General features: G+C 37.6%; 1 protein-coding gene across 1 annotated transcript in view; it reads right to left on the minus strand.

Moving 5' to 3' along the window:
* Positions 1 to 2,603: 2,603 nt before the first annotated feature.
* The window catches only part of LOC117789283 (frizzled), a 109,290-nt gene continuing 95,688 nt past the window's right edge, over positions 2,604 to 16,205 (minus strand). The window contains exon 5 of the mRNA XM_034628405.1: positions 2,604 to 4,095. Coding sequence (XP_034484296.1) covers positions 3,563 to 4,095 — 533 coding nt within the window. The 3' untranslated portion in view covers positions 2,604 to 3,562. The remainder of the gene's footprint in view (positions 4,096 to 16,205) is intronic.

Consider the following 16,205-nt stretch of genomic DNA (forward strand, 5'->3'; position numbering starts at 1 on the left):
TAAAAATTGAAAAGTAAATTTGAATCATTGTTGTATTTATTTCTTAAATTGTAGAATATTTGTTGCTTTTTTTTAACAGACCTAAAGGATATTGTTGAGTTCAATATTATTTTTTAGTTATTTAATGTCTTCCTTGTAACCAAGTTGAATATAGAATGCTCTATAAAAATTGAAAAGTAAATTTGAATCATTGGTGTTCTTATTTCTTAAATTGTAGAATATCTGTTAGTTTTTTTTACAGATCTGAAGGATATTGTTAAGTCCAATATAATTTAAAAGTTATTTAATGTCTTTCTTGTAACCAAGTTGAATATAGAATGATCTATAAAAATTCAAAAGTAAATTTGAATCATTGTTGTTCTTATTTCTTAAATTGTAGAATATTTGTTGCTTATTTTTTACAGATCTGAAGGATATTGTTAAGTCCAATATTATTTTTGAGCTATTTAATGTCTTCCTTGTAATCAAATTTCATTCTGCTATACTTATCTTCAGTCGATTGGACGTTCTCGGGTGCATTCCTTATGGCTGGCCTTTGAGACTCTGACTTTTGTTAGAGCATTTAGAAACTTGTCGAGCCAAATAGAAAAGTTCATTGCAAAAACATTTTTGCCACATTAACGCTTGCACACGCCCGCGCCATTTTGTGCCGTGTGCTACACACACACACACACATCTCTCACATTCACACACACACACCTACACATTAATAACTTTTTTATGGCGGTCACATAAAAACGCAACAAAACTCGCTGCCATATTGAATGTTTTTCTTGTTGTTGGTGTTTTTCTCTTTAATTTTTTTTTTTTTTCTGTAAAAACTTTTTGTTTGCTTTTGGCTGCAGTTATAGTTGTTGTTCCTCGACTCGTTCTTGTTGTTGTTTTATTATTTGTTGTAGTTGTTAAATCGCACACGTGTTTTGTAAAACAGCGCCATATCCTTCATATCCTTACGACCTGTCCCGCTGTGTGCGTGTGGTTTGAGGAGAGGTGTGAGGGAGAGAGGAAGGAAGAGAGGATCTAGCGCAGCGCAGCAACAAAGCAGCTCAGATTTCTGGCCGTCGCTTTTAACTGCAATTTGTTGCCAAGGCGCTTATCCGACGCGCACCTAAGTTTGCCACCTCTGCTCCACCCTCTGCCCCTCCCCTTTCCACACTCCACCTCTCCAGCGAATACGTGCAGAAGTCCCGGATTTTATTTGAAGCCGGGCATTGCACACATGTTGTTCAGTTTCAGTGTGGTTCTTTTATAGCCGGAGTATTTAGAAAACAAGTGTAATCAAAATTATATGGGCGTGTGGCACACGGAGCGGCGGGAGGACTAAATGTAGGTGGTCTTCTGCCCCCTCGTAAATTTCAACGCTTACGGCCATGTGGCTCAAGTATAAACTCAGCTGCAAAAAGGAGGAGAGGGAGAGGAAGGGATATTTTAGGGAAGGTTTATGCTGTAGCTGCGGCTGCTGCCAAGTTATGATTGAATTTGAAGCTGCTTTGTGGCCAGCGCTCTTAGTGTGTGTTTACTGTGTGTTCATGTATTCCTGTATATCTATGTGTGTGTGTGTTTATTTGTTTGGGATGAGCTGCATCTAATGGGAAAAGTTTTAGCCAAAAACATGGGACAAGTGCTTGTGGTTATTGTCGGAACTGCAATTAGTTGAAGATGAGCCACAAATATTGCAGCTTACATTAAATAGTGATTTTAATAATGGTCATGATAACGATGACCATGTATGTAGTTCGTAGTTTGCTCGATTTTTTGATTAATATAAAATATGTATATGATTTTATATCGGCGAATTTTGTTGTATTCTTATTTCATTGCAAGTCCTATTAATCATAAGAAATAATTTTAGAAACAGTTACCGAGTGACTTATCTAATTTAAATAATATTTAAGTCATTTTCTTTATCATCAAGAAGTCTTACAAAGCTTAAAAAAACACTACAGTCCTTAATTGTTAATTAATAAAGTTTATCCTTGCGGTCGAAAAAATATCTAAGAAGTTGTACAAATATAGTAAAACATACTTACTCAATTGTTATCTGAAACAGAGTCTTCCCATTACCAGTAATAAATGCCATTCATATTCAGTCTTTAACAATAAAATAAAGTTTTATTTGTTCATATTTGTTTTGTTTATCGGTTTTTCTTGCCATTTGTTGGTTTTGTTTAATATGTATACACACACTTATATATTTGTTTGTTCGCTAAATGTTCATACGTATTGAGTTCTATTTTACAGCGATTCTAATCGAATTGTAATTAAAATTGCAATCGAAATGAATTTCATATGCACTACATTTCTTACGCTTCAATTATTCACTTAAATGCTATATTTAAACTTTGGACACGAATTTCCAAAAAAGATTAAAAAAAAACACACAGTTATAATTATTGTTGAAAATAGAAATTGCAAAACAATTAAACGTGTCAACAAATGTTTAAAATGGCAGTTTTTGTTGCTTAATTTAAGGTCTGACTTAATTAATTGGTTATGCAATTTTTCACAATGGATAGGGCAGATGTTGAGGGAGGGAAGTGTGAGTTCTTAAGTGTTATGACTACAACGTCATTAAAAATGTAATAAAAACGCGTTTGGCTTTAAAACTGAATTCGTTTAACAAATACATACATAATAAATATACAATAATTATAATTATAGCTCTACATTAAACGCTTTAAGTTTAGCACATGGAGGACATTTATTGCTACATAATACATTTATCATTTTTATAGTAGTTTCTTTTCATACATTTAAATAGTTAGATCGTTTATATATTGTTTATCATTACGTTTCGTTAAGTATTGTATTTTACATTTAGTTTCGCATATTTTCTTAACATATTTCTGTAGTGCAATTTGACTTTGGATTAAATAATTCAATGTGAAATTTGAATGTGGCCAATTTTTAATGACTTCTACGGAATCTCAGAAGCTGTATTTACTTTCTAAAGTTATATGCGTTAAACATGTAAATTTATAAGTACGTTTCATTAATTGCTAGGGCACATTTAAAGCTTTCACAAATCATATTAAATTCTGCAAAAATTCTACATAAATGCAAATTTAATGCGCCGTCAATTAAAAGAAAAGATAAGAACTTTGATTAAAATTCGTATACGATTTACGAAAACTAAAATGTTTCAATGATAGGTGATAGATGGTGTCAATAACAACTAGAATGCTTTAAAATACTAGGATAAACTATGCTTCAACTTACAATCTAATATATTTTTTATCAACTTATGCAAATAGTTTTGGTTCAACAAGAAAGCCAGGCTCTAGCTTTCGTATAACTAAATATTAAACAATAGTTTTTGATTTCGCTTGTGAAGGGAGGCAGGCGCGTGATTACGAAACGCAGAGAAAGAGAAGAGACAGGCAGGGGAAAGCGAGAGAGATGAACTTTATACAAAGTTGTATGAGGTTTGTTGACTGCTTCTTGGCGCGGGGTGGACATCGACTTGGTTAGAGGGGGAGGACTGACTGGTAAGACTCTACGTGCTGAACGCCAAGTAACTCTCGTTAGCCGCCGCCTCAGCCGCCACCGCCGCCGTCTCATACTAGACATACGCCTGGGGCCGGGTACGTGGTTCCTTGCCCTGCAATCGCTCCACAAAGTTGCGCCAGCTGACCATGGTCTTGCTGGAGTACAGCCACACACTGGACGTTACGCCCACGAGCATGGAGCACAGATACTTGACCATATAGATCTGGAATATGGGACGCGCCTCGGCAGTGCCAGGCGGTCTGGCAGCCGGACAGGGAATTGAGAATGGTTTACAAATGTCACGATGCCATTGAATCATCCATTCATCAAAGTTGTAATACTCGTAGAACAGGCAACCAAGCAGACCCAGAGCGGGAAGTATAAAGAGACCCGAGAAGAATCCAATGCGCAGCATGAGACGCTCCAATTTATCCGTTCGCTTTCCATCCGTCTTCATCACGGTGCGTATGCGAAAGAGCGAGATAAAGCCGGCGAGCAGAAAGAGAGCGCCAATCGAGAGATAAATGCAGAGCGGCAAAATGAGAAAAGCGCCAAGAGAATGAGTATCCAGCTGACCCACAAAGCAAACACCAGAGAGTATGTCACCTGTAAAGAGAAAAGAGAGAGAAAGTGTTATTAGCAAGGCTGTAAATAAAAGAGATTGTGAGAGACTATAAAAGATAAATAGTTTGTAAAGTATGAAAAGAATAACACGATTTATTAGAATAATAAAGGGAGAAAAGAAATATTAATTAAGCATCTCAAAGAAAATTAGATAAAACTCCTAAAGACTACAAAATGAACTAAGATCAATAGCATATACATAGCTAAAAAATTGAAGGGTTCAAGATCTTTGGGATAAAAAATAATCATCAGATATGTGAATAGAACAGAGAAAATAATGGTTTGATTTAAATTTAAATTTAAAAAGGTAGAAAATAATCCGTCTTTCTATGAAAGAAGACAGAAGTAAAAGAAAATAAATATACCTTAAGTATATTTGAACAGAAAATATAAATAAGTTAGAGTTTCAGGCTTTACTGGTATAAAATTTATTTAATTGACGATCAAGGATCTATTGCATATAAGTTAAATAATTGTTTCATAGTGAAGTTTGAATATTCAAGGAATACAAGATATTGAGATACGAGACTTGATGACTTTTATCCGCAAATATCTCCACTTATGTTAACTTATGCAAACTTAAAGTCACTTTTGCTTGTTAGCTTGAAATACATTTAGATACGAGTAATCCACAAAATGTGGCAGACTACCTAAGGCCGAATGCAAAACCAAATGGCTACAACGTAAATAGAGTTGTTCAAGTGGCATGTTGCAAGTTGTATTTGCAACTCGGGACATGTATTAATATTCGACATTTGATGTCTGCATCAAGCACAAATGCAACACAAATATTTGAGGCAAATATTCGGTTAATGCTCACCATGCTAGTGAGTGAGTGAGTGAGCGGGCTAGAGAGCAAGGAAAGGGATAGTGATAGAGTGAGAGGTGAAGATAAACAATGCTTAAATTTACTTTTACCTTTTGGGTAAATATTTACACAATGATTGTTGCTTAAACAGCAACAGAGGAGGAACAAAGTCGGAGTCGTCTGTCTCCTCGCACTCGTAGTTCAAAGTCGAATGTGCCGACGCTTGTTTAAACAATTTACAATCAACTACAAACCCCCCCACCCCCATCTCCCTTTATACACCCTCTGATTCCCCTCGCACCCCTCTCACTATTCACCTTTGGCAGCCAATGTTGTTGACACCGACACACATCGAAGTGAGTGACGGACGTGCCACAAGAAGTTGAAGTCAGAGACGAAGTTGAAACCGAAGTTGAAGTTGGTCGTTTGCTCTGCTCATTAGCGCTATTTATAAACATGTTACAGGTTTTACCCCCCACTCTTTCTCACTCTGTCTCTCTCGCCATGTCTGCTTGCTTTGGTTTAGCATTATATCCGCTCATAAATTATCGATTAGCTGTTGCACATCGACCCCCTTTATTTATTTTATGACATGCTAATTCAGTTTTCACTTGAAACTCTCGAAACTCTCGTCACGCTTTTCCGAGGCGCTTGCCATAAATTATTAACGCCCGATTGACTTGTAAATAATTTCAATTAATTTGCACATGGTTCGCTTTTAAATATCTTCATTTATTGCCCAAATAATTAGCCATGTTTAACTATGGTTGACTTATTTAATAGAAATACATTTTTAAATCAAATCTAGTTATACGCTCATGCTATAAGCAAACCGCCAACAGATGGCGCCACTGATTGCCTCAGTTTGTTGCAGCTGCTTAAAGAATAGCTGGAAATATAATTCCTGGCCATTAAAGCCAGCTGAGCTGCAGTTCTTTAGCAAATTAAGCGAATCGAAATTTATAAGCGCCTGGAAAATGCAGATAAACGAATACAATAAATAACCTCAGAGTGATGGAGAGAGGAGTACAGTGGGGTAGAGAGGTTGCAGGCCAGCGTTAGGAATGCCGCTTAAATGGCTAATAGTGTGGAGGGGGCAGCAGGGGAATTGGACATCAAAGCGCGCCAATTGAATTGAAAAGCTAAAAGCGAATGGGTTCCACGTTTAACGTCCCACGTATTAAGCGATTTCCGCCACTGGAAACTGAAAATAAATCAGAGTTGCACAGAGAAAAAGCGGCAAAGAAAGAGAGAGCTGATGTGTGAGAGCAAGAGATAGAGATAAAGAGAGGCAATGCCACCTGCCGATGGAACAGCTACTGCCCGATTTGAGTCTCGATATTGATCTTAATTTTGCGGCAGAAGAGCAAAAGACAGCAATGATAACAGACAGAAAGAAAGAACGACAGACAGAGATGGATATAAATAGAGTGAGAGAGAAAGATAGAGAGATAGACAGCGTAACAGTCTGAAGTGAAATGAAATGATATTGAAAGGAAACCGGCCCAAGTCTTTTGCCAAGCGGATCACAGATCAGGCAACTAAAATGTGGTGGAATGAAGACAAGGGGAAGGAATTGGATGCTATTGATAAATGAAGAGCAGACAATTTGCTGTTGACGATGGACGAGGAACCAGTTCCAGATCCAGCTCCAGTTCTGGCGAGGTCCTTTCAAAGCAGAAAACCCGTTTGGAGTGTCAGCCTTTGTTGGCCATTTTGGAAAATTGCATTTTGTAGTCAGGCAACGTTGACAGGAGAGTGGAAAGAGGGAGGGGTGGGGAGGGGAGGGTACGCGCTTGTTGCTGCTGTGACAATTCAGTGCTGTCACTGCAACAACAACAAGAGCAGCTACAACAACAACAACTACAACAACAACAGCAACAACAACAACAATGCATGTCAATTGTTTTGTATGGCATGAGGAATGCGTGTTGGGAACGGGTTGGGTTCCAACCGTCGGGATGTTGCGTTGACTTTTCTGTCTCTCCGTCTGCCCGTCCGTCTGTCCGTCCGTCTGTCCGTCTGTCTTTGAGTCATTTGGGGCCCCGCATGTTGATGAAGTGCAGACAGCAAAATTCCATTTTTAGTCATGCCATTGCATTTGATTATAAAGCAAACCAAAAAAGAAAAAATAAAAGTAAATGAAAAATTGAAAAGAAAAAGGTTTTTTTTTTGTTTTGCCCAGTAAAAACAGCATCTCTTCAACAGAGGCAGCTGTGGTTCTTTCAGTCTGTTGTAGTGCTTGTGGCCAGGAACAAGTTTCGTGTTGAGACAACCACTTCAAAAGGTGTTAATCTGTTGGCCAAATACCTCAAGTACAACTGCAGCTATCTCTCTTTGGCCAGATGAGAAGTGCTTTTGCGAGTGAAATTACAGGGCGACAAAAGTGAACAAAGGCAGCGCCTTCTTCTTCTGCTTCTTCTACTACTGACTACTTCTGCTGACTTCATGAGACTTGGCACTAAATGCTAAAACTCGACTTTGACGTGGTGCTTGAAATGAGGTGTCAGTTGCTGATTGTCAATCAAAAGGCAGCTTTGTCTGTCTACAATTAACAGGTGGCAGCACCCAAAATCACTTAAGATTCTCTCTGCAGACAAAAACCGTCCAAGTGCAATAGCAAACTGACAAAAAAACCTGATAGATTGCAGTCAAGAAGAGAGCTTACAGTTAAAAGTGATGATTTCAAAGCTGTTTCTTATTCATGAAGCTATTAAATTGAATTTATGCAATAGTTACAAAGAGTAAAATAACAGAAAGGAGAGGCGAGTAAAACCTAGCTGTTCTTTGAGTGGATTATTTCTACTTTAATTTTTATATAAAAGTTTACTCTTAATTTAGTTTTTAAAAGCATTCTTAAATGCAGAAAATATTTAGTAGCTACAAAATAAATCAAGGAGAAAGGAATAATAAAAAGATTAGAGAATTAAAGTCATGCATGAAATACAGTAGAAAAGAATTTAAGGACAAAATCACATAAAAACGAGCTTTTAAAGCTCATATGAAATTCCTCGATAATAGGATTGAAGAAAAATAAGAAAAATTCTAGTCAAACTTTCATTCAGGCTTTAAAAGTTCTCTGTTAAATCAACATAAAGCGTAATTAAGCACGAAAACAGAATATCATCAAGTTCATTGAGCTTTAAATGACTTTAGCTTATTTATCAGCTTGAATTAAGCTATAATTGAGCGTAGCCCGCAGTTCTTGAACTCTTCCTTAACCCGAAATAAGCCAATTTCTGGCCTGCCTTTGGTACGATAATCGTATCGGAAAGCAACTTTATGACAGTGCTGTCAAAATGTTTATCTAACACTCGAAATGCGTTCCACAAATGATAAAACACAATGCGGCAAATAAAGTTAATGGAGAGTGATGGGAATACGAGTGCTCGTTATTAAAACAAATATGTGTGAACGGGGCTAATAAACCAACGATCATAACTACTTTCAACAGTTTTTCAACGGAAAAGTGGATGAAATGGAGAAAAGAAAAACTGTAGAAAGAATGAACGAAAAGCAAAGGGAGCTAAAAGCAACATAAGCAGCCTGACAATTGTTTTATAATTATTCTATTATGTTGGAGAGACATAAAGATACTTGTGAAGAGTAAGGGGGCAAAAACAGCAAGTAAAATAAAAGGAAAATTGCTTAATTTATGTGTCACTTATCTAAATGGAGCAGAGTTGCCAAGCAAACAGCAAGAGGAACAGAAGCAGAGATAGAGAAAGAGACAGAGACAGCGACAGCGACAGAACAGAGAGCAACTCAATGAGTGTCTCTCTATATTATTATTTTTATACAGCCAAGCGATAAGCGAATGACAACAGAAATGGGTCGGCAAGGAGGTGGAGGAGGACAGAGGGAAACTGGGTTGACTTTTGTTGTCTTGTGGTGCAGTAATTAAAATCTTCAGGGGCGGAGATAAGGAAAGGGGTTTACAACTGGTGACAATAATCGCGGCGACAACTGCAAAGCGAGAGAAACAACATGCGATTAAATTTAAATGACAGTTGACAGTTTCATCAGGTGTGTGCAACAGACTTGACGCTAACATACATAGATATAGATATGGTTACATATGTGGAGATGTGGATATGGTAGCACACTTTGTATACTCGTTAAAGGATAGGACAGGATATGCGCCAGGTGAGCAGGTGAGCAGGTGAGCAGCAGGTGAACTGTCAGGTCTGGGGATTGTCTTTTCACTATGCAAGTGAAACGGGGCAGCTGCTGAATATTGTCAAACAGATTAAAATGGGTTGGCTGATGAACGACGAGGAAGCTGAAAGAGGGTGGACTATAGGGGGATTAAGCTTCGGTTATGGGTTAAGGAATCTCGCTATTTGAACAACTGCTGCATGAGAAGGGTCTTTGAATTCCATAGTTTCTTACGTACACAGAAGGGAAAACTGACAGCTCGTTAGTTCAAGTTAATAATAAAACATTTCCAACAACAGTGAAATTATTGAAAGTTTTCAATAATCGTTTGTAATCGATATATATTGCAGTACATGTTTTAGCAAACTAAAATATTCTTAGATAAACTTGTGTAATTGAATCTAAAAAATTATTTTATCAAATAAATAATCCTAACTAAACTTATCTTAACTCAAATTACTGCGTAATTTAAATGTAGACCTTTACACACAACCTTAAAAGCTATAGTTGATTTATTATCCGAAAATTTACTTTATTCAATATTAAATTACTAGTTTAATTGGTTAAAGGTGTATACATTTTTTCAGCAGTGTATTATAACATTGTGATATTTATTCGTTAAATAATGAAAATATATCACACTTGTCAATCACTTAAGCAACTATTCGATTACAACGTGCAGGTTAAAATCAGTTGTTCGACAACAAATCGATTACGTTGAAATTGACTTCAAATGGGTTTGTCTTATATTTCTGGTGCATTTCACAGCATTGTTCCACACCTCCGATAGGTAGACTATGGAAATGTGGAAACGTGTTCGTGTTTCTGTATAAACACTCTCAGTCTTACATATAGTACGTACCTATTTACGTATGGTAAGTATTAACGTGGTTACATGTTCTTTTGGCCTTAGTCTTTATCGACAACGCGCTGACGACACGTTCTTTCAGCAGTTCCATATGTTTCCCCAAGTACAACCACAAATGTTGCTAACCGCCACTTAATGCCCTTCCTCTAATCCCCCAGATCCCCTCCAGCTGCCACTACCTTACAGTTGACAGGGACAGGACCCCGCATAGTTGCATTTTGAACTTTGGCAACCAATTTTCCAGCTGTGTGCGTGTGTGTGTGTGTGTGTGTGTGTGTGTGTGTGTGTGTGTGTGTGTGTGTGAGTGTATTTGTGTCCTTGTTTCTACATGCAAATTGAAATTGTTTGCATTGTCTGTGCCTGCCCTCAGTTCTAACCTTGCCAGCAGCAGCTGTTGTCTCTCTTGTTGTCATTGTTGTTCTTGTTATTGTTGTTCTTGTTCTTGTTGTTGTTGCTGTCGACACGTAATATAAATTCTCAACAAATTTTAGGCATGTCTGTGCCTCCACCCCTGCCCCACCCTCATCATTGATGTCTCGTGGGCTTGTGTTTAATTTTCAAATATTTGCAGCAAATAATCGCAAATGCGTTGACAACAACACTTAACTTAAATACACAACAACATCAACAGCATTGCCACAACCTCGCCTCGCCTCGCCTGCCCCTTGCCACATCCCTACTTGCAACACATTCCAACTGCCACGCCCGCAGGCCGCACCGAGCGACCCTCTTTTACTAAATAAAATGTGCCACAAAATGACATTTAATTGTTTTAAAGTTTTTTCACTGTTGTTGTATTTTGTTGTGTCAAGTGAGGAGTAGAAGATGTCAGTGGAGGTGTGGGGAGAGTCAACGCTAATGACACTTGTCGCGTGTGCAGATTTCGTGTTGCTGTTGTTGTTGTTGTTGCTTTTTAAACGTGCAACATGCCGCATTGTTGCCACCATTTCCATTTCTGCGCATTTCCATATTTAATTGCGCATCTTGATAAAACTCGCCTCACTTTTTAACCCCCTCTTTCTGCTCCACACTTCCTCTGCTTCCCCCTCTTACAGTTGTTGTAGTTTCTGCCTTTGTTATTCATTAGCTGCCTTCTCTGTTGTCGTTGTTGTCGTTGTTGTTGTTGCTGCTGTTGACCTCAATTTTTATTGCCTGCCACGTTTTTAATGTCGCGTGTCGCAATTTTTCGCTTTTTTTTCCAACAGTTGTTGTTGTTATTTTGCCACTTGTGCAACAGTTTGTTGAACTTTTGATTGGCTAAAGTGCTTTTTAGAATTGACAACGCCACAAGAAGTGGCACAATTAAAAGTCTGAAATTATTAATGGGAATTTGCGATTCTAGATGCGATCTTAACAGATGATGATGATATTTGGACGTAATCTCTATAAGCTTTAAATATTTTTCATATTTTAGCAAAAGGAAAATAAAGAGGAAAAATACTCAGAATGTATTTAGCATTTTTTGACTTTTAATACAAACATCTGTTATATCTTTTTCAACCTAACTAAAGCTTAATTTCTTCGCATTTTTCATTGCTAACTTAAATCAATCATTATCAGCAAGTAATTTAATATATATTTCATTTAATTTAATAAGAGCCTATCGACTTTTTAAACTATAAATTATTCGAGAAAACTTTGATTATTAACAATCAAGTATTTAGCAATATGCATTTGAGTAAAAGAATTGATAACAAATAACTTAGAAAAGTATGTCAACTGTCTATATGTCTTCGATCTCTATTTCGATTTGTTCACTTTGTTAAATTTTATAATATTTTTTAAGTCATTGCAATTAAGCTTTCTTTATGCAAAAAAAAAATCAGAATTTCTTAAATCAATCATGTTTAATGTTCACCAACATTTATAATATCTCTGGTGTTATATCTGGACTATTTCATGACATTCATGAGTGCTATTCATGGTATATTCATTTAGTCAATTGCTATCCCTGTGCAGTTGTTCACTTCATTCCAACTTTAGCATTTTGAATCCTGTACATGGCATTTCAAAATGCACATTCCACACATACACACACACACATACACACACCCACATACCAAATACAGAGTCAGATTCAATGGCAGAACGACTGCTTAGACATGCATAAATTACGCGTGACAGGACACGATGCGAGTTGACGCATCCGCGGGGTTTCTTCTCACATCCTGTCCTATGCCAACCCATCCTGTCCTGAGCTGTCCATGTCCTGGCTGAGCGTACATAACTCTCACACGCATTCCCGCCATTTTCATCGCAATTTTCATTTGTTTTTCCTTTTCGAGAGTCGGGTGCATATTTAAATGTCGACCCCAAAAACCATTTCCAACTTGCTATTTAAATTATGTGACACCCCGAGAGCAGAGCGAGCGCGAAAGAGAGAAAAAAGAGTGAGAGAACGAGTATGAGCGAGAGAGAGAGAGAGAGAAAAGGGGATTCCCAACTAACCGCAGGCATTCAACATGGCGTATGCTTGACATTAAGTGTGCCGTTCTCTATGTCCTCTCCATGTCCTATCCCCGTTCCTCTTTCCTCTTCCCACTCACATCCACACTCATAATGCGAGGTGCCAAAGTAATTAGTGCTGCACTGAGCACTTTTAGCTTTTCATATTGTACTCCTGCTTATACAATTGTCGACCCCACCTCCCCCGTCCACCGTTTAGCCCTCATGTCCGTCGGTTAGTTTCATATTACTTGCCAAGGGTTAAACACAACTTGTTTTGCGCTTCTCTCGGAGAAGATAGTAAGGGAATATCAATTGTAGAACAGAGTAAAGGAAAATGTTGAACTTATATTACAGAAAACTCTTTATACGGTAAAATTGCTTTTTTGGTATGTCAACTCAATTTTTATTTTAATTAAGCATTTTATTGTATTTATTGTATTATGAAATTGTAAAAAAAATTAACTATGATTTTCTGGATTACAAAAATGTTATAAAATAATTGATATATGTTAATGGATTTTTTAAAATTATTATTACTCAGTTATCTGAATTCTTATTACTGCCACATGTTTAATTCTTAATGATAAAGGTGCCTTTTTACCTCTATATCATTATTATTTATTTACATCCTCATTAACTACTGATCATTACAAATATATTTTATTATATATGTACTCGTGTATTTTCATATATAGGGTATTTCCAAGTCGACTAACTGGGGCCAGCATTGCGTAGTTGTTATTTTTGCTTCTTTCTAGACAACAGCAAGACATCCAAGCGTGCGACGGAAATGAGTTTCGTGTATTTCACTTTCCATTTTCTATTTTCCGCGCACCTTTTGACTGTCGCCATGCAATCTTCTTCCCTCTCTTTTCCTTAGCTATATTCTCTTCTCCCTCTAGCCATCTATCCCAGCTTGCTACGGTTGTTGTATTCATTCCTTGGCAATAAAAAAGGATTAAAATTTATGAAATTGCGCGTTTTGGCATTTTCGTTTGAAAATTGTAAATGAAAATGGAATTCTTTTTCTATAGAAGTATATGTTACGTGCTTGTGGTTAGGTTAAGGTTAGAAATGTTTTTATTTTACCTTTTTCGGGTATGTGAGGGAGTTATAAATCAGAGAATCCCTGGCGAAATTGAGAGTTATCAAATAGAAATGGGGAAATTGCCATAAATCATAGAACATGTGTAATTCTATTTTGCTATAGCAATCAAGAAAGAAATCCTTTTTTTGTTTTAATTTTCCATTTCGCATTCTCCAAAAACTAATCCTTTTTTCCTAAACCTCTTGAATGCGTCCCTGCGGTTTTTGTGTGTAAGCCATTAAACCGGTCTTTTTCTCCCTCTCCCTATCTCTCTCTCTCTCTCTTTCACTTTCGTGCTGGTTGTCCTTAAATGTCCCATTTGTGGGTCGCGTGCTGCGCGGTCTAAACTCAATTATCCAGCAACACGGAGTACCTGCAAGTTCTGAGGTTACGAGCTGCCTTGTAAAAGTACTAAAAATGTTCATTGCAGGAAATTTCATTTAATGGAGAGTAGCAGGGGAGGAATGCAGGGGAAGAGTGAGGGGAAAGGAGAGCAGGTTAACTGGCCAGGTAAATGTTGTAAATGCTAAATGAGGGAAATTGTCATAAGATGTCCTTGAGCTGCATTTCTTGATTATGCTGCAGAAGAGTTGGGAGTTTAGACCGGAATTTGGTTAGGTAAGGAGAGTTGTGATAAATCTAATTGAAATGAATGGCATCTGTCAAAGACAAAGTTTGGTTTATTTACAGTGTGTTTAGGTCCTATAAAATGCAATCTTATGACGCCTAAAACTATGCAACACAAACACCAACGACTAACAAAAAACGTTACAAACAGCACTTTGATGGAGAGGGGGTGAGAGAGCAGAGGGATGAGGAGAGTACTCAGCAGTCAACACCAGCGGCGTCAAGGCCCAAGAGAGAGCCAAACTCAAACCAAGTGGGAAAACTGGTAAACTTGGAAACTGACAACTGGGGAATTGATGAAACTCTTAACTCTCACTCTGTGTCCCGCTCACTCTTTTCGCTCTCTTTGTCTCTTGTGGGGACTCAACTGGGGGCAAACTTTTCTCCGAGTTAGCCTGGCCAGAGTTTTGCTTACATTTAGCTCAGTTTGTTGCTGTTGTCGTCGGTTTGTTGAGTTGCTTAGAACAAAAGACTCAAATTTGGAGAAAAGAAAAATACAAAGTAAGTATTATATAATATGTATTAACACAAAATATGCGCACACATGCACAATGTATGGAAAATAAATTAGAAAAGTTGTGGTGTACTTTTTTCTTAGGCATTCCCCCAAAGTGCTGACAAAGTTTTTCCAGCACACCCGGAAAATCTATACAAAATTTATGAATATTTTCACATGCTCCTCACCTTTCATTTTCCTCTAACACTTAGTTGAATATGAATGCGATTGTATACATTCAATTAAAAGTTGTAAAGGCAACATTTGCTTAGCCTTTAACTTTATTTGATATTTTCTTGTCATTTGCTATTTTTAGCATTTTTGCTTAAGTGCAAAATCGAAGGGAAATCAAAGTTTATGAAGGCGCCAAAAACATAAACCCCAAAAAACGAAACAAACACGAAAATAAAGAAAAGCGAATATCGCATTTTTCTCTGTCGATTTTTCCTCTGCGGTTTTTCGTTCTTTTCACGCTCTGCATTCGTAATGAGAACAAGAAGGAAGAATGAAAAGGTTTCGGTTTCAATTGCCAAGTGCCGCACCAATTTGTTAAGTCGGTGAGCCAAGTGCTTCATTTTTCGGCTATTTGTTCGTCTGATTGGTAGACAAACACGAATTTAGGTTTAGGTTTGGGTTACGGTTTCTCGGTTTTGGCCATGTTTCTGACACTTTTTTAATTGAAGGGGTCAGAACAGCGAACAGTTGATGACTTGACTTGATTTTGTATATGTTTGGGTTGCCCCAAGGCTCTTATAACCCAATCTCCGCCGATTGGATTTGCCTTGTGTATTGACTAAAGTTAATCAACCTCGTCAAAGCCATAAAATAAGTCAACGTTTTAATGAAGCGTGCAAAGGACTCCAGTTTACCAATTTAATACTGAATGAGATTGAGTTGAAGAAGTTCAGAAAGGATCAGACAAAGTATTTAAGTTGCTGGAGAAACAACAAAAATAAATTTACTGAAATTTTATTCAAATTACTTTGATTGTATTCTGCTAATTTGTAATTTCAACCGAGTTCTAAAATGATTTGAGTAACTTTAGTTGCTCCCCTCTTGTTTAATTGAAGTAAGTTTTCGCCCTTTGTAGATAGATTATTGCATTCCATTTCTGCCTTTCCCTTCTCTCTGCTGCTTTCAATGTTTTTGTCTTGAACGATGCGCACACAAATTATTAAGAAACATTCTAACAAACTGCAGACAAAGTTGGCAACAAAAGCAGCCCGCTTAATTATACACACCATTAATAACTAAAACCAATTTGTATGCGCAACAAGACGCAGTCACTGCCTCTGTCGCTGCCTCTGTCGCTGCCTCTGCCGCTGCCTCTGTCGCTGCCATGAAGCCACTGCACTCAATGTCTTCTCCAGGGAAGTTGGTGAAGACGCGTCGACGTCGACTGCGTTGAGGACAACTTCAGCTGCAGGCGCTCTCGCCCTTAGGGCCCACACACGCCCACATTCATACATACGCCCACACATGCAGCGCCCATAAATCAACACACATAGCAACAATAAAAACAGTACAAGCGGAAGCAGCGTCAGCGGCAGAACAAAACGCAATTTGTGTAGAGAGAGGCGGAAAGAAGAGTAGGCGAAAG

This window comes from Drosophila innubila (genome assembly GCF_004354385.1).
Source record: "Drosophila innubila isolate TH190305 chromosome 3L unlocalized genomic scaffold, UK_Dinn_1.0 0_D_3L, whole genome shotgun sequence".
Lineage (NCBI taxonomy): Eukaryota > Metazoa > Arthropoda > Insecta > Diptera > Drosophilidae > Drosophila > Drosophila innubila.